The 19,636-nt window shown below is 41.2% G+C and overlaps 2 protein-coding genes across 2 annotated transcripts in view; one reads left to right on the forward strand and one right to left on the reverse strand.

Annotated features, from left to right (window-relative positions):
- Positions 1-8,346, reverse strand: part of RPRD1B (regulation of nuclear pre-mRNA domain containing 1B) — a 49,330-nt gene extending 40,984 nt beyond the window's left edge. Inside the window, exons 1-2 of the mRNA XM_032845820.1 lie at positions 7,792-8,346; positions 2,825-2,954 (exon numbers count right to left, since the gene is read on the reverse strand). Coding sequence (XP_032701711.1) covers positions 2,825-2,954; positions 7,792-7,942 — 281 coding nt within the window. The 5' untranslated portion in view covers positions 7,943-8,346. The remainder of the gene's footprint in view (positions 1-2,824; positions 2,955-7,791) is intronic.
- Positions 8,347-8,390: 44 nt separating this feature from the next.
- TTI1 (TELO2 interacting protein 1) overlaps positions 8,391-19,636 on the forward strand; it is a 45,636-nt gene continuing 34,390 nt past the window's right edge. Inside the window, exon 1 of the mRNA XM_032845729.1 lies at positions 8,391-8,479. The gene's annotated coding sequence lies outside the window, so the exon portion shown is untranslated. The remainder of the gene's footprint in view (positions 8,480-19,636) is intronic.

The raw sequence follows: 19,636 nt of genomic DNA on the forward strand, positions 1-19,636 counted from the left end.
GCCATTTTCCACACCAAGCCACAGGGACCTCTTAACAATGTGATGGAATATATCGTTCCCCTGCTTAAAACCTGTCACTGACGACATCCCACCAGAATAAAATTCTCTCCCAAGGCTTTTAAGACACATTTGACTGGCACCTGCCTACCTCTCTAATCTTACCCAGATACCGCTTTTCCCTTTGCTCAACATATCTGTTTTAGCCACACTGGCCTTCATTCTGATGCTCTTAACATGCCAAGATTATTTCTACCTTAGGTTCCTTTTAATAGCTGTTTGTTCCTACTTTGCATGATTACCTCAAATGTCATTTCCTTAGAGAGGCCTTCCTTCACCACACTAGAAGAGATCCGACTCCAGAATGTCATTCTATTTCATTATGTCCATATTATCACCCTCTGAAAGTATCTTGCTCCTTTATTTGTCCTTGCCTGCCTTGTTCACTGCTGCTACTCTAGTGTCTGCATCAGTTCTTGGCACATGGAAGGCACTCAAATATATGTTGAATAAAAAACAAAGTGCACACAACTATCTCCAAACTCAGGAGAAAGTAAGAAGGCATCTGTGTGGGGAAAAAAGTTCAAAGTCGAGGTAATTAAACTACTATTCAAATTAAATCTAACCTATGAGCTTGGTGGCTTCCTCTGACTTGAGAGGTTTGGTTTGGGTTTTTTTTTTGGGGGGGGGCAGTGAGGGGGAGGTAGGAAGTTATCATAAAAAGATTCCTCATCAACTTTGGTCCATATTAATGGGTCCACTATCTTTGTTCATCAACTAGGCACAGAAAACCAGAGAGAATACTTCTTACTATGGATAGGGTACATCAGGATTGAAGTCAAGCAACCGGCTTTTCTAACAATGGCAGGAGGAAAGGGCTTAGAAACATGGGGATCCTGAATCTAATACCAAAAAAGGACCTTGAAAGAACAAGAAGAATGCAAAATATTTAAAAAAAAAAAAAAAGGGGGGGGGGAAATTAGAGCTTTTTTTTTTTTTTTCCATTGAAAAAGACCAGGTTTACTTTCCACATTAATGCCATACACAGAATCGGCCAAGACATTTTTACAGTGCCTCCTAGATAGGCTTTAAGATGTTAGACCAAATAGAAAATTCAATCCTAGTACAGCCCACTCACATTCCCCTTCTCCTAGTCCTTTCTACTTACCCTTTCTGGTTTGGTGGGCAGTTAACAATTATTGTTCAATTTTAAATAAAAATGTTATGTGTACTATTCTTACAGGAAATTATTTTCGTCAATTTCCTATACCCTAATTAATTCATTCAACAAATATTTACTGAATCCTTACTATACCAGGGTAGACCACAATGTTGCCCAACTCCTGGAACACCAATCACATCAAGGCTACATAAATGGTATTCCCTAAAGCTATGAAACCTGACGGCTCTATGCCAGACACTTTAATAGGTACCTGGGATACTGTGAAGAACAAAAACGGTCCTTCTTGTCACAAAGTTTACAATTTAGCATACTTCTATAACTGAGCAAAGACCGGGGACTGGGCACCGTACTACAAGTTTTCAAACAGACTGGTGTACTTCCGACCCACAACAACTTCAGTGAGGGAAGTGGTGTCGTCCCCTTCTAACCAGTTAGGAAACTTGTAACTGAACTGTTAGTAAAAGCTAAGTAACACGTCCAAGGTCACTGAGACAGTGCTGGAAGTAGAGCTACAGCCTAAGAAACTGAACCACATCTCCTCAAAACAAGAAAATGCCCGGCTCCAATTTGAGATGGCTATCCCAGTAGTCTGTTCAGGGTTCAGGATTGTTTCCAGTTCAGGATTGTTTCCAGCTCATAATGCATTCTGCTTCTTCGGTATCCATGTTCATCTCAAGTTGGGGCCAGCTACATCGCTGACAAACAAAAATCTTTTTCCCATCTTTAGAAAATTAGGTATCATTTCTTTCTTTCGGATTTTTCATTTTATCCCTTCAAACTTCTCAAATCTCTCATGGAATGCTGGGCTCATTTATACGCTTGAGGCCTTTCACGTAGACTTCAGACCTTAGAACAACTTTGTTTAACGAACTGGCCTCCTTTTTTAGGCCTTCCCAATTTCCTTCTGCAAAGATGTTTATGTGTTTACTAAGTAATATTCTAGTGGAAAATAGTTTTTCTTTGCTCCTCCTGGGCAACTAACTTGTGTCTACAGAAAAGCAGTTTGTTTTTAAATAAAAGAAGTGATTTATAGAAGTTTTAATCAAATGAATTTCATGTGATATTACTTACATATGTGCTCTATACTCTAGTCTTCTTGTTCACAAAACACAATAGTGACAGAGATTTAGTATCTACTTTCCACACTGACAATTATTATCTTTGCAGTTACAGTAATAACCACTATTTTTAGTAAACGAGACATCTAGACATCTAGAAGGAAATAAGTAAAAACGAAGGCATAACCAACTAATATCTTGCTATTAAGGTTTTGTTGCTGGAATGTTTCCTGGTACTATTTAGCTTTGTGTTCTGACCATAAGCTAATGAGACAACTCAGCCAAAACAAGGAAAACACCACATTCAAAAAATGAATTCAATAAATGAATACAGCTAGGAAAAAAGATGTTTTACAAGTGCTAGACTCAATCCCTTCAATGCATCAAAATGTTTACACATCTGAGACAGCTGAAGGGCTCAGCAGAACATAAAACTGTAATTTGGCCTTTCCAACACTCTGTAAAGCATACCCCTGTAAAATATGAAGTTGTCAATTTGCAAAGGCTCTCCCAGAAAAAGAAAGAACAGTAAGGAAGAAAGGGTAATGCATTTAAATGCCAAACCAAACAAAAAATCCAAACATACCTGGCAACATGAGAAAAAGCATCCACAAGGACAGATTCAAATTCTCTAGTGAATTCAGGTCCTTTCCTTTTACTGTTTTGGATGACATCATTGGCTAAGTACAGAAAAGTAAGCTTTCTATTTGATTTGGCTGGAAAAAAAAAAAAAAAAGATAATTTAATTTACACCAAGGAAATTCTCAATGCACAATTCTTCTGCCCTAAGCTACTCCTGAAGAATATTAAAACAAGTATTATTTACTTGAGACCAGGCTTCCTTTACAATTGAAACAACAACTTAAATAACTTGTTGACATCACTAACAAAAAAGGTTTGAGAATACAAGTTTGAAAAACAAAATAAAACAAGAATGGGCCATCTTCATTTCTGTAATATTTTAACCAGAATAACTGATGGTAAAATAAAGATAATCCAAAGAAAACTCCTAAAGGATAAGCAGTCAATATCCTCAAGAAGACATAATAAAACCAAGGTTTATTCTATTGCAAAGATGAGCATTTTTAATTAACTATTAATTACCAAATACTGCAGAATGAAGACTGAGCCAGGTTTCAGTTTTAAAATAGATTCTTGTAATTTATGTTTCTACACTGAGAATTTCTCTGAACATTCCTATAACAATCATCAATGATAACTCTACGATCCAGAGAATCTCTAAATGCACGAATAGATGTTTATCTCAAATACAAATACATATTAATGCTACATTATTATTGAAAATTTAAAGACGTCTGAATTCTGGATATGCAAAATTATGGCTCCCACAGAAACCATAATTCTCTCTTATACATACTAAATGTAGTATTTCCTATTACTCTGTATGGCATCATATATTAAACCATAAAAACCTCATGTACTATGTCTGAGTTACAGTTGCTTGGGGGAACATTACTGAATTTCCTGGCTTCTATGCACATAACTTCTCAACCATAAAGTTACATCACTATCATTTTTGGTCCCAGTTTTCTTTTAAAAGAAATAAATAATACAATCAGTCCAAAACACTAAGTTTTCTCCTATGCTAAAATACCTGAAAAACTCAAGCAAGCCTTATATCAACCTTTACATACCTGAAAAACTAGTCCTTAACTCTATTCCTCTCAGAAACCACTTGTTTCTTTTGATATGCACACAGCATGTATAAATTCTGACACAGCAGGCATAAGATGTGACATTTTTAAAGGTAGCTACAGAAGAATAACCCAAGTTAAAAATAAGATTTTTAAAAGCATGTAATAGTTTAAAATGATGACTTAAAGTATTCATAAAATTAAATATGGATATCTTGAGCTGTATTAACCTTCTGGTAATAACCTAGTTTGCATGGCTGACTGACGATAATATTTAATCTTTAACAACTTTAATTATTATTCAAAAGCAGATCAAAAGTGTCAATAGTTACAATATTCTACCATTGCTACAAAGGTATCTTATAGCAAAGGCTTTTCTTTTTTTTAAGTAAACCTTGTCTGGGATGTTGCAACAAGTAAAACTACCAAGTCCATAATGTTATGAGTTAACAGTTTCCAAAATACAACAGAACTTCAACAAAGGTAATTTGACTAAGTGATGCTTTACAAATGCCATGTATTTCATGTTTAAAAACCCAGACTCCACTGTATAAAATGTCAATTTCGACAATTAAGACATGATACATTTTTTTCAGTGCTGCAAACATGATAGCCAAGAGGCCAGAGAGCCAAAGTTTTCACTATTTACAATGCCAATTAATTTTCATCATCCTCAAACTTTGCAATGGGGATTTAGTCAAAATTTATCCCTCGACATCCAGCATCCTGAAGCCAACATGAGTACATGTGTGTAAAGATCGTAAGACAAAGCCCAGAACACTTAAATACTCACACCCTCTACTCTAGACCCAGGTGACAACTCACTTATTCAGATGTCTTTCCAATATGACACAGTAGATCCTTTCACTCCCTATCTATGCCCATTCCAAATGGGATGGAATAGTTACTAGGCAAAATTTATATAACTGGCTGACCAAAAAACTCAACTTGTTTAGCTGGTTTTGACGTCTAAAAAAGTTGGGGAGGGGCTATTTATCTGCATTCAGGCCAACATATAAAAACATTACTAAAAAATATTCATCTAAGGAGCATTTTACATCAAACTTCACGATAAAGAAAGGAAGTTCTACCTAGGACAGAGCCCAAAGCGATAAATTTAAGAATTATTCCTAGTGGAAAGACAGTAACCCATCAAGAATAAAAGTAGCATTTAAGCAAAAAATAGTAATTTCTGTAAACCCCGTAAATATTTTGAAGGCGATTCAGACAGAGTCTGTAAACATCTTAGGGAAATGACTTGACCAGATAGAAATGTCCACTTCTAAAGACTCAGGGTGGGCCAGAATCTAAGGGGCTAGTCAATTTGAACATAATGGCACAAAATCTTTTTCCACTTCTGTGTGGGAGCATTCTCTATTCATGAATGAGGCCTGGGTTATTAGGAAGCTGTATCCTGATGCTTGGAAGAGCATCTCTACCTTGGCACTATCCAATATGGTAGCCACTAGCCACATATGAACACTTGAACACTTGAACTAACACAATTATATAAAACTTTTGTTCCTTAGTCACACATTTCAAGTGCTCAACAGCCACACGTGGCAAATGGCTACGCTACCTTGCTGGGCATTATGGATATAAAACATTTCACAGAAAGCTGTAGATAGTGCTGTTTGGATCCTCTACTCAACCATGAAAATGACACTGGAGACCACAATCAAATTTTTTTTTTTTTTTAAGATTTTATTTATTTATTTGTCAGAGTGAGCACAGGCAGACAGAGTGGCAGGCAGAGGCAGATGGAGAAGCAGGCTCCCGCTGAGCAAGGAGCCTGATGTGGGACTCGATCCCAGGACGCTGGGATCATGACTGGAGCCGAAGGCAGCGGCTCAACCAACTGAGCCACCCAGGCGTCCCTCCTAACCTATTTTTAAACTGTGTTAAAAGGTACCATGCTAAATGCTATGGGCATTACAAAGAAACAAGAAGACTTAGTTTCTCACACAAAACACAAATCTAGTGAAAAAACAGAACTACTAAGATGAATAAATGCTAAACTAGTGTGGGATGGGGTGGGATACAGTGATTAATTCGAATCAACAAAAGTGCTATGGGTTTGGTTGGAGTCAGACAATCACCTTCACTTATTAAAGGGGACTGAGGCACTGGGTACTTGAAAGCACAAATTTTGGCATTGGAGGGCGCTGGGCTGATACTCCAGCCATATACCCTAAACAAAGCACTTAATCTCTCCTTATCTTTACATTCTCATCTATAAAATGAGGAGATAATAATGCTGGTCTCCTTAAAACCTAAGGTTTCAGGAAACTAGGATCATGAGATTAGGGTTAAATGAGCTTCACAGATGAATGCAGTCTCTGTTATTTTCCATAACTCAAATAGGGTACAAGTAGGAGGATTTGTGGGCTCTAGGCTCTATTGGGACCCCTATCTCAGTATGGCACATACTTGTGGAAAGGGGAGTCTGTGCTAGAAGGCTAGAACCGGGTCTCCTCAAAGATTCTTGGATTTTCGTGTCTGACAGCCTGATGTAATCTAGCCTCACCAGCTCGAAGGCAATGAAAATACCACTTCACCATCCAGGTGGGCGTCTCCATCTCACAGATAGCGGAAAACACACGTAAAGTTACTTCCTACATTATAAAGGGCCTACGACACAGAGGCTGCCCAAAGTGGTTCTAAGCTCCATTTCCTCAGCTTTCTGCTATGGAATCATTAGGAGAACAGCTGCGAAGGTCCCTACCTTCCCCACCAGACTGTAAGCAACCTGAAGGCAAAGACCATGCCTCACATTGAGTAATCAGTAGTCCCATTTCACCATTATTTATGAAGCGCCTATACTGTGCTTGACCCCATGCGGGATGTTCATTTGTATTTGGATTACCCTGTTTACTCCTTACCACAGCAAGTTGTTTGAGCCTCAGTTTTTCCTCATCTGCAAAGTTCCTACTCCAGAGAACTCTGAGAATTTAAAAAATGACAATGTATGTAAAGATATCAGTACTGCACCTGGCACATAATTAAAGGCACAGTAAATACCAGTTTTCATCACCTCCATTTTATAGGTAAGGAAACTGAGAGTCAGAGAGGCTAGGCTGCTGAGGTCAGTGGATGGCAACACCAGGCTTAAATTCCAGGCAGATGACCTCTGGAGTCAACGTATTATCAAGCATCCAACCCAGCACCTGGCACATAACTGGCTGAGCTCAATGAACGCCTGTCAGATCCCGAGCAGGGTCTCGAATCAATGAAAGATGCACTAGAAGAGGAGCCTGAGAGGTAAGGTCTAGGTAGCGTGGCCCCTTAACCTCTCCATAATGCGGGGTAACCGTACCCACTTCACAGAGCCATTCTGAGGACTAAAATGTAAGGATATTCATAAAGGTCTTAGCATAGTGACTGGCACAGAATAAAGGCTCTGTAAGTGGCAGCCATCCTTGTCTCGTTTTACAGATGAGAAAATAGAAGCACAGAGAGATGAAGAAACCAGCCCAATATCACTCAGCGAAATAAGTGGCTAAGCCAGGACTCGATCTAGGCAGTCTTACTACAGAGTCCTCTGTGTCTTACTCCAAATGCCCAGCAAAGTGCCTGGCACACAACAGCCTAGGGCCAATGCCCTTGCAAAGCTGTCCAGATAATAATAGTCACAAGTGTCAGGAGTAGTCTGCGGGGGGGGGGGGGGGCCCGGCTGAACGGGGGGTCTGGGAACCTCAGACAAGTATCCTAAACCTTCCCAGGCCTCAGTTTCCTTTTCTGAGAAATGGGGATAACACTGTCACCAACCTCAGAAGCGCAATCAGAGGCCCGGTCTTGGAAAGCAGGCTTCAACTAAGAAGCTAGAGGAGCCTCGGGAATGGGCTGGGGAGAGGTCAATCCAGGGGAGGGCCCAAGGGGCTGGACAAGGGGTGTTTACCTTTGCGGAGCTCGCGGTGCCACACAGAGACGATGGGTCCCGCGTGCTTGCGGTGGTGGATGAGCCACAAGGACAGGGTCTGCACGCTCTGCTGAGAGTTGCTCAGCTCCGAGAGCTTCTTCTCCAACGCCGACTCGGAGAAGGAGGACATGGTGGCGGCGGTGGGGCCCTGCAGGGAGCGGCCTGGGCCGCCCAGTGCGGCGGGAAGAGCGACGGCACGAGGCCGGGGCCTCACCTGACTGCCTGCGGGGCTCTTTACAGACTGACAGACTGCCAGGGGGGTAAGGAGGGGGAGGGGATGGGTCTCCGCAGTAACAGCCGCCCGCGCCGCCGCCACAAGATGGCCACCAACCTCTCACCCCGCCGAGAGCAGGGTCAAAGGGGAAGGGCCGGAGTAGCTGGGCACCGGGAGGTGTCAGAGCTAGAGAAAAACGCCCCTCCAGTGGCGGTGGCCTCCCTGAATCTCGCTCTGGGTACTTCGAAAGGGACAGACCGGGAAAGAAGCGCAGTTCGGCGGCCTCCGGAAGGCGCTTTGACCGCTCGCGCCCGCACGCAGGCGCAGTGAGGCTGACCGGAACCCTTTCTCCGGCTCCGGCAGAACCTTTCTGGCGCTGTACGGCGCGCTAGTTAGCACGCCACTTCCGGCGGGGTGGAGGAGGCGGGAGAGAGGGAAAGGCTGGAAAACGAGGTAAGGGAAGAGTGGCGGGAGCAAGAGGGAACCGGGAGCCCCTAGAGGGGAATCTCGAGGGGACACTGATGCTGAGTGATCAGGATATACGGGAGGGGGGGGGCTTTCTCCCTCATCTGGCAGGCCCCAGTCCGCACTCTTCTCTGTACACGTCCTGCTCTGTGGCTGTCCCCCCGCCCATCCCCCGCCCGCCAAAGCTTCCTTTTGGTTGTGCCAAGCCACCCACGTGCACTTTTCACGCCTTGGCTCTTGCTGTGTTTTTTCTCCAAAGGTGAGGCGTTCCTCCCCCCCGCCCCCCATCTGGTGTGCTCCCACTCAGCCTCCAGGACCACCCTTTAATATCCTGTACTGACGTTTAGTTGGTGACAGCACTGCCATAAAACACACCTTTTGTGCCCTTAATTTGGTTGCTTCGTTCAGGGAATTACATGCTGCCCTTGCCCTCTGGGGAGTCCATTTAATCGTTCTGAAATTTAAGCAATATGTTAACTTTTTTAAGGGTTGGGGCAGGGAAGTCAATTGTTCCCTTGACCTCCTTTAAAACACCGTTTGAGGCTGCGACCTTTTAACCTATGTTTAATAAAAAGTTTTAAATTCTAGTTATCAAATCAGAGAAATTTGTCTTTCCAGCTGCTGTGGGGTTGGTAGTAGGGAGTTAGGTTATTGTAGACAGCAGTTTTAAAATTTCCCGATTATCATGGCATTTACCAGTTATGGGCAAACTCCAGTTAAGAGACATTTTCCTAGTTGATGACTATTTTTTCTCTCACTGCACCATATTGTAGTTCTTTGCCTAGATGCTTTCACTCCTCTTCCAGACTAGAATCATCATAATCATCATCGTAGCCAATATAGTGAGCAATTTCTAAGGGCTAGACATTGTTTTCACATAGTAACACATTTAATCCTCATGACAAAGCAATAAGGTAGTTACTATGTTATTCTCGTTTGGCGAATGAGGAAATGGCACAGAGAAGTTAGGTGACCTATCCAAGATCACATAACTAAGATTAGAGGGAAAGGACTGCATCTTATGCATTTTTCTCATCCCACCACCTTATTCATAGCTGATGGAGTGAATTAATATTAAAAAGGTAAATGCCCTAAAATTACACAGTCAATATCTAGTCATAATTATAACCTAGGGCCTTTGAGTCCCAATCTTGACCATGTTTCCATATTAAGTAGCACTGTCATATACTGAATACTTAACACCAAGTCACTCTGTATTAAGCACATTACATACTTTGTTTTATTTAATCCTTAAAATAGTTTTGTGTGATGATGATTATTATCACTATTTGAAAGATGAGAAAACATAAAACATGGGTGAGTAATCTGTCCAATATCACTTGGATATAGAAAATGACCCAGCTAGGAGTCAAATCAAGGTTATCTGATGTCTGATCCCAAAGTCTTCACTTCTGAGCCACAGATTGATTCTTTCAGCTAATAATTTTTGAGCACTATATCTCAAGCACTATTTTAAGCAAAAAGAATCTGTGTCCCCAGAAGCTTACCTCCTACAAGAGGAGGTAGATTAAAAAAAAAAAAAAAAATTCACGTATAAAACAAGTCAGAAAATGATACCTAATTTGAATAAAAATCAAGGAGGATGAGGAATGCATTTGTGGGAGGATAGGAGTCTATTAAATATCCTGGTTAGAAAAGGCCTCATTGATAGGGTGACATTTAATTAGAGCCCTGAAAGAAACGAGAGAACAAGCCATATGCCGTATGGTAGAATGTTGTTCAAAGCAGAGGGAAAACTAAATGCACTTGTTAGACCACTGTTGGCATTTTTAAGGAACAGCAAGAAGGATGGTAAGGCTGGAGTGATACGAACCAGAAGGCTGGAAATGAGCTCAGAAAAGTAGCCAGGGACCACATAACATGGACCATATCACATGGGGACTTGTAAGCCATAGGAAGAATTTTGGATAATACTCTGAATGAAATGAGAGTTCACTGAATGCTTTTGAGCAAAAGAGGAGCATTGTGGCTCTTGGGCCAAGAACAGTAAGGCTTCAAGAGTGGAAGCAGGAAGAGCATTTGAACAGCTGTTGTAATAACCCAGGTGAAAGGATGATTCAGACCAGGGTTGAGGTGGTGAGAGGGGGTCGGATTCCAGGAATAGGAATCCCAGGATTCTGTCTTTAAGAGGTAGGACAGTATTTGCTGACAAATTAGGTATGAAATGTAAAACAAAGATGAGTCTAGGTGGCCCCAAAGATTTCAGCCTGAGCAACCATAAAAATGGGACTGTGCATTTTCTGAATTGCAGAAAGAGCTGGTTTGGGGAGTAAAAGCAGGAGTTTAGGTTTGTACATGTCCACGTGGAAATACCTATCCAGGTAAAGGCTTCTCTCATAGGCAGTTGGATTTATGGGTCTGGAGTTCAAGGAAGAGACATGATAGAGTTAAACATATAAATGTGGGCATCATAAGGGGGAATAGCTGTAGAAAGAAGAGAGTTTGGGGCGCCTGGATGGCTCAGGTGGTTAAGCGTCTGCCTGGCTCAGATCTTGATCCCAGGGTCCTGGGATCGAGCTTCTCCCCCCACCACCACGTAGGGCTTCCTTCTCAGCGAGGAGCCTGCTTCTCTCCCTCTCCCTCTGCCCCTTCTTTCTGCGTTTATACGTGCAAACATGCCCGTGTGAGCTCTCTCTCTCTCAAATAAATAAATGGGAAAAAAAAAAAAAAGGCCCAGTGACTGAGTGCTCAAACACTTCAATGTTCAGAAGTCTGAAAGATAAGATGATGACAATCTGATTTTTCTTCTTAAGCCCATTAATATTAATTACACTGATTCATTTTCAAATATTGAGTTAGCCTTCCATCCCTAGCATAAACCCTGCTTTCTCATGGCATATAATTCTTTTTACATGCTGCCACATTTTATTTTATAAACTTTGTTTAGGATTTTTGCATCTATGTTCATGAAGGAAATTGGTGTGTAGCTTTTTTATTTACATATTGTCTTTGGTAGGTTTGGTATCAGGGTAATATTAGCTTCATAAAACAGGTTGAAAAGATTTCCTCCTTTTTCTAGAAGGTTGGGTAGGATTGGTGCTAATTCCTTAAATGGTTGGTAGACGTTCCCAGTGAAACCTTCTGGGCCTGTGGATTTGTTTTCTTTTTCCTTTTTGAGTTTTTAAATGACAAATTCAGTTTTTAAAAGTTGTAAGGCTGGTCAAAGGTTAAATAATTTTTCTCATATTACGTGAGCTGTAGTAGTTTTTGAGGAATTCGCCATTTGGTCTAAGTTATCAACTATATGTGTGAAGTTGTTTGCGGTGTTCCTGTATTATCCCTCTTGTCTGTCTTTCCCTCTTGTCAGTCTTGCCAGAAGTTTGTCAATTTTATTATCTTTTCAAAGAACCAGTGCTTTGTTTCATTGATCTTTCTCTATCTTCTCTTTCCAATTTCATTGGTTTCTACTCTGCTCTTTATTATTTTCTTCCTTCTGCTTCCTTTGGTTTTATTTTGCTCCTCTTTTTCTAGATTCTTAAAGTGAGAGTTAGATTATTGATTTGAGACCTTCCCCTTTTCTAACATGCATATTAACTACTATAAATTTCCCCTCTCAGTGTGGCTGTAGCTGTGTCCCCCAAATTTTGATACGTTGTATTTTTACTTTCATTCATTTCTGTATATCTTTTTTAAAATTTCCCTTGAGATTTCCTCTTTGATCCATGAATTATTTAGAAATGTGTTGCTTTGGGGCTCCTGGGTGGCTAGTCATTAAGCGGCTACCTTAGCCTCAGGTTATGACCCTGGGGCCCTGGGATCGAGTCCCGCATTTTTGGAGGGGGGGAGTCCTACTCAGCGGGAGCCTCGTTCTCCCTTTCCCACTCCACCTGCTTATGTTCCCTACCTAATAAATAAAAATTCTAAAAAAAAAAAAAAAAAAAAGGAAAGAAAGAAAGAAGGCAGGAGAGAAAGAAACATGTTGCTTGGAGATTTTCCTGTTAATCTCTCTGTTGTGAGATTTCTAGTTTGATTCCATTGTGGTTGGGGAAACTGCCATATTCACTGTGTCATGGCCCAGGATATGATCTATTTTGGTATAATGCTCTGTGGGCACCTGAAAATGTATTCTCCTATTGTGGGTTGGAGTGTTCTTTAAATGTTGATTAGATCCTGTAGGCATAGAGCCCTGTTGAATCCTGTTACCCTTGTTGATTTTCTATCTGTTTTATCAATTGTTGAGAGAAGAATGTTGAAGTCACCATCTGTATTTGTGGTGACCACCTCTGCTTCTCCTTTCAGTTTTAATGAATTTTTGCATTGCACATTTTGGGGTTATTTTGTATTTTTATTTTGTATTTGTATTTTGTGGTTGATTTGTGTCTTAACATAATCCATTTAGTATTGCTATGTCTTCTTTTTTTTTTTTTTTAGATTTATTTATTTATTTATTTGACAGACAGAGATCACAAGTAGGCAGAGAGGCAGGCGGGGGGGCGGGGGGGGGGAGAAGCAGGCTCCCTGCTGAGTAGAGAGCCCGATGCAGGGCTCGATCCCAGGACCCTGGGATCATGACCTGAGCCGAAGGCAGAGGCTTTAACCCACTGAGCCACCCAGGCGCCCCTACTATGTCTTCTTGATGGGTTTACCCGTTCATGGTTATAGAATGTCCTTCTCTATCTCTGGTAATTACTGATTTTTCAATTCTAAAATGTCCATGTGATTTTTCTTTCCATCTCCTGTTTCTTTGTTGAGGCTTCCTATTCTTTCACTTACTTCAAGCAAGCACATAATTGCTCCTAGAAGCATTTTAATCATGGATGCTTTAATAACTTTATCAGATAATTCTCACATCTCTGTCATCTCAGTGTTTGATGTATTGATTGTTTGTTTGTTTTTTTTCTTTCAGTTTGAGACCTTCCTGTCTCTTGGTATGATGAATGCTTTTTGATTAGACATTTTTGCATTATGTTCTGACACGCTGGATCTTATTTAAGTTTTCTGTTTTAGCTGGCTTTCTCTGACACCACTTTGGCAGGAGAACCAAGTATAGGTAGAAGTTCAGAGTCTTCACTCAGTCTCCTTTGACACCCAAGGTGAAGGGCTCCTCATTACTCAGTAGAAGTGAGAGTTCCAGCACCCCATTTGGTATCCACTGTGCTGCACTAAGGGTGGCCTCATTATCACAGGACAGTAGCAAAAGTCCTGACTGTCCATAAGCCTCCTCTGACACTATCCTGAGGGTGAGGGAAAGGAGTGTATATTCTTGATGTACACTCTTTTCTAAGTTAAGAACCACTTTTCTAGAATGTATTGCCTACCAAAAAACTTCCTGTCTAGTAGAAAGTATAGGCACATAAATATTAGTGTAATACAGGGCACCATTTGACAAATATTCTATAGAGGACAACTATAAATGAAATGAGCCTAAAGTAATTTGGGGAAGGATTTTTGGGAAGTCTCCTTGATTCCCCTCCTCCACTTCTATTTTGTATACTCCTTTGTGTTTTTGTTTGCTTGTTTTTAAGATTTTATTTATTTTTGTTTGTTTGTTTGTTTGTTTGATGGAGAAAGAGATGACAAGTAGGCAGAGAGGCAAGCAGAGAGAGAGGGAAGCAGGCTTCCCGCTGAGCAGGGCTCGATCCTGGGACCCTGAGACCATGACATGAGCCGAAAGCAGAGGCTTAACCCACTGAGCCACCCAGGCGCCCCTCTCCTTACTGTTCTGTTGTATACTCCTTCCTTGCAGTGTTAGACCCTCTAGGTAACTTTGTATCTCCCTTTCCTTGTCCAGAACTTAGCCCCGTGCATGACACATAGTATATTGCTAAGGAAACATTTCTAGGTAGAAAAAAGAACAAGTAGGAAGCTACAAAATTTCACGTGTACTGGAGGTTTAAGTTTTATCCAGCCTCTCTTACTCATTTATTAAACAAACAGTGAGTGGGAACTGCTTGGCAGACACTGTACCAGATGCTGGGAAAAATCACAAGGAAAGCTGTAACACTAAAAAGTATCCTGTTCGATTGGAGAGGTACACAAATAAACCAGTCACTTTAACCCAAGGCAGCAGCCCTGCAGTTGACTCTGCACACTACTGCCAGATGGATCCTGAGCGAGTACTCCTTTCATCACCTGGTGCTTACTCTTCAGAAGACAGAGTTTGTGTAGAATGTGTACAGTGTGGGATTTCCATGCTGGGGGCGGGGGGCATCAGACTGACCTTGCAAACATTTATTTTTGTATTTATTTATTTATTTATGTGACACAGAGAGAGAGATCACAAGCAGGCAGAGAGGCAGGTGGGGGTGGGGGCGCAAGGGGAAGCAGGCTCCCTGCCGAGCACAGAGCCCAATGTGGGGCTTGATCCCAAGACCCTGAGATCATGACCTGAGCCAAAGACAGAGGCTTAACCCACTGAGCCACCCAGGCGCCCCAACCTTGCAAACTTTTAAAATAGATCCACAAGCATACCTACCATCTCCCCTACTCCCCCACCCCTCATAGATTCTGATTCAGTAGCTCTGGTGTAGGGCCCAGGAATCTGTGCTTCCATTGATCCCCTTTGATTCTGATAAACAGACTGAGGGTAGCCTCTGGTCTAGCGGAAAGTGTGCATTCAGCCTGTGAGATGAATTCCAGGTCTGACATCACTTGCTGTGTGACCAGGCGTCACTTCACCTCTCTGAGCCTTGAGTTACTCAGCTGGTGGATGAGGAATTTTTATTACATGAAATACCTAGTACATGCCTGTCATTTGGTGGGGGTTTTTTCCAGCAAGTATTAATTCTCTTCCTTCTGTTCAAGAACCTGTATTAGCAATTCTTATGTCTAAATGCTTATCTGTGGAATCTACGCCCAGTTTTTTTTTTTTTTATCCATATGCTGGTTATTCAGAGTTAGAACTTTTGGGAAAAAGTCTTATGTACCAAATTTATGTAGGTTGAAGAAATTGAAATTCATGGAAATTGTACTGCCAGGTGTAGAGCGAGGACTCGAATCCAGATAGTCACATTTGTGTTCTTATTCTCTCCTTGTCCTAGAAACAGCCTAAAAGTAGCCCAGCCAAAGTCTAGAGCTATGATTGCCCCTTAAGAATGAATCTAGGGATACATGAGTGGCTCAGAGGGTTAAGCTTCTGCCTTCCCCTCGGGTCATGGTCTCAGGGTCCTGGGATCGAGCCCTGCATCTGGCTTTCTGCTCAGCAGGGAGCCTGCTTCCCCCTCTCTCTCTGCCTGCCTCTCTGCCTCTGCTTGTGATCTCTCTCTCTCTGTGTCAAATAAATAAACAAAATCTTAAAAAAAAAAAAAAAAAAAAAGAGAAGGAGAATCTAACAGGATCCTCCCATAAAGGATGATGTCGGTTACCTGTAGGAATTACCCAAGAGAAGAGTATGGCAGTTTTTACCCAGAATCCAGTTCAGGCACAGCTGATATTAAAACTCTACCAACAAGAGAACCAGAGCTTAGAATATGGCTGTTGACTCAACAGGCATTTATTGAATATTTGCTGTGTGCCTGAAGCAATAAACAAACCTGTCAATTATCACTCTTCTAGAGCCTATATTCTAGTGAGAGGAGAGAGACAATAAATAAACAGGTAGATAATCTGGTTTGATGGATGGTGCTAAGTGCTCTGGAGGAAAACTTTGTCAGGATGAGGAGATAGTGCAGGGGTGGGGAAGAGGGAGGATAGATTATAGTTTTAAACAGGAGTGATCAGAGAAGGCTCACTCAGAATTCACGTTTGAGCAAGCCCTAAAAGTGATGAGAGAGCAAGTCATGAGGAAATAATGGTAGAACAGCAAGTGCAAAGGCCCAGGGATGAGCATGTCAGCCCTGGATGAAGTGTGGCTCACTTGCTGTGATGGCATCTCTATCTTGTCTCTACATTTACAAGGTGGTTTGATTTTTCTTCTTCCTGGACTTTGCTTGTAACAGCTGTTTTACCTTGAGCAGCCTTCCTGCACAGCTCTAAACATGTAATCCTCAAATTCCAACACAAGTCCCCCTCCCTCCGTGAACACTTCCCTGTTGAAGTTCATTCTTTTTCCAAATGTTTTTTGTACTTCTTTCCTTTTTTTCTCCCTTTTCCACTTCTTGATTGTATAATATAGTAAGTGCCTTGTGATCTACCATCTTATCCTTTTAAGTATCTGTAAGGTATAGCATCTTTTCCGGTGCCGATTCCTCCATTTCTCTTCACCACCTATATGCCATGGCCCAGGGATGGTCTCTAACCCATCCAGTGACAAGGCAGAGAGAGAAGGGGAAGATGGGGAGAGGCTATGGGTTCACCCATGGACTACGATTGTGGATGCTCTTCCCTTGCCTCTCAGTGACTGCTTTCCGTGACCACAGCTTGGGTGTGCTGAGCTAGAAAAGACATAGTTGCCCATCAGCAATCGAGAACTGGTTATTCAGGCTTATGTTTATTCAGTCACTGTCTGCCACAGTTGAACTCTGGGTGGTTTTCTCTACTCAGCCAGAGAATCCACTCTTTCTGAATGCCTCATCCCAGTGGGCCAGAACGCCCCTGGAACCATCAGTTACAGAAACATCAAACTTTGCAGCACCACTTTCAGTAATCAGGGCTGCATTTTATAGGAATAGAATCTGAGACTCCTCAGTCTCTAAATCTCTAAACAATTTCTTTTGTAATTGACATATTGTCACACAAGTGTGATTTCATGGCCATCCCATAAAGGTATATGATTGCCTTTTATAGTCATGTCAAAGCAGCAATTTGGTATACTGTCTTCCCTGCAAAAAGCTGGTTTATATATTTCTGAGTCTATAACCTGTTCTTTTAAAGATCTCCAATTGCGGTAAATCTTCATCTGTATAATATTCCATTGAGAGATTATACCACAATTTATCCATTCTCCTGGAGATGGGCATTCAGGGGCAATTGTGGATAATATATTCTTGAACACACCTTTTGGTATGTTTATGTATATATTTCTGTTGGGGATTTATCGAAGAGTAGAATTACTAGGTCATAGGGCATGCATGTGTTTACCTTTAGAATATTAGATCCTGCCGAAGAGTTTTCCAAAGTAGTTGTACCAGTTTACATGCCTACCAGCCTTGAATAAGAGTTCTAGTTGCTTCATTTCCTTGCTAACAACTAGTATTTTCTTTGTCTTTTTTTTTTATTATTATTAAGATTTTCTTTATTTATTTAACAGACAGAGATCACAAGTAGGCAGAGAGGCAGGTCGGGGTGGGGGTGGGGGGCGGAAGGCAGGCTCCCTGCCAAGCAGAGAGCCAGATACGGGGCTCAGTCCCAAGACCCTGGGATCATGACCTGAGCCGAAGGCAGAGGCTTTTAACCCACTGAGCCACCCAGGCGCCCCTCTTTAACTTTTTTTTTTTTTTTCTTCCCTTTTTTCAGCTTAGCCCTTCTGGTGGATGCATAATGACATTTTATTGAAGTTTTGAATTGCATTTTCCTGACTTAATGATGTGGAGTGTCTTTTTTCATAAGTTGATTAAGCATTGGATATCCTCTTTTTTGATATGTCTGCTCAAGTCCTTTCCCATGTTTTTCCTGGGTTGTTAATGATTTATGAAAAATATTATCAATATGAGTGTTTTGTCAGATATATAGCAAACAACTTTCTTCCCTTTACGGGTCTTAATGTGTCTTTTGAGGAACAGAAGTTCTTAATCATAATGTAATCCAATTCATCCTTTTCTTTCTTTCTTTCTTTTTTTTTTTTTTAAATAGTTGGCCCTTTTCTATATCCTGTTTAAGAAATCTTTGCCTACCCCAAGATCACAAAGATGCTCTTCTCTGTTTTCTTACATTTTCTTTACATTCACATTTAAATCCAGTGTCAGATGGAATCAAGACATACATATTTTTTCCTATGGATAACCAAATGACACAGCACCTTCTGTTAAAAAGACTGTTCTTTCCACCAGGTCATTTCAGCTTTTGCCTTCGTGAGGTATGTGGATCTCTTGCATTTGAGGGGGCTATTCTGTTCCATTAGTCTGTTTTTCAATCTTTATGCTAATAACACACTGATTTTACTTACTGTGCATGTACCGTAAATCAGATAGTGAAATCAGATAGTGAAAGAACTTACACTACCACAACTTACCAATCTAATTTCTCTTCAAGATTGTCTTTGCTGGAGTGCCTGGATGGCTCTGTCTGTTAGGCTTCTGCCTTCAGTTCAGCTCATGATCCCAGAGTCCCAGGATCGAGTTCCACATCAGGCTCCCTGAACAGCGGGGAGCCTTTTTCTCTCTGTGCCCCTCACCCCACTTGTGCTCTTTCTCTCTCTCTCTCTTTCAAATAAATAAAATCTTTTTAAAAAGTGGGGGGGCACCTGGGTGGCTCACTGGATTAAAGCCTCTACCTTCGGCTTGGGTCATGGTCTCAGGGTCCTGGGATCTAGCTCTGCATTGGGCTCTCTGCTCAACAGGGAGCCTGTTCCCCCCTTTCTCTCTGCCTGCCTCTCTGCCTACTTGTGATCTCTCTGTCTGTCAAATAAATAAATAAAATCTTTAAAAAAAAAAAAAAAGGTTGTCTTTGCTATTTGAGGCACTTTGCATTCCCATATCAACTTTAGAGTCATCTTGTTACTTTCTACAAAAATCCTGCTGGGATTTTGATGGCTACACCAATGATTTTCACCCAAGGGCCATTTTTGCTTTCCACGGGGCGTTTGACAGTGCCTGGAGAAATTTTTGGTTGTTGCACTTGGAGGAATGCTACTGGCACATGGGGACAGAGGCCAAAGATGTTAGTAAATATCTTACAATGGATAAGACAGCCAACCACTAACAAATGATTATCAAACCTAAAATGTCAAAGGTGCCACCGTTGAGAAAATCTGCATTAATGTAATCATTGTTTCAGGGAACTCTCTACTATTTTATTATTTGTTTCCTATATGACCACTGGTTTTGCTTCTCTTTTTCTCATTTTTTACCTTTTTTTGGATAAATTAAAAAATATTTATTGTCCTATTTTTACTGCTGTCTGAACTTATTAAGTATATATTCTTTTACAATACTTTCGGCGCTTACCCTACAAATTTCAGATTATTGTACCACCTCCTCAAATTACTGGACTTTTAATACATGTAACTCCTTTTACATCCCCTCCCATGCACCTTTGTTTCTACATTATTGTCTTGCACTTTGGTTTTATATCTATACTTAAATTTCA

This window comes from Lontra canadensis, unplaced genomic scaffold, assembly GCF_010015895.1.
Source record: "Lontra canadensis isolate GAN:19392208 unplaced genomic scaffold, GSC_riverotter_1.0 scaffold169, whole genome shotgun sequence".
NCBI lineage: Eukaryota > Metazoa > Chordata > Mammalia > Carnivora > Mustelidae > Lontra > Lontra canadensis.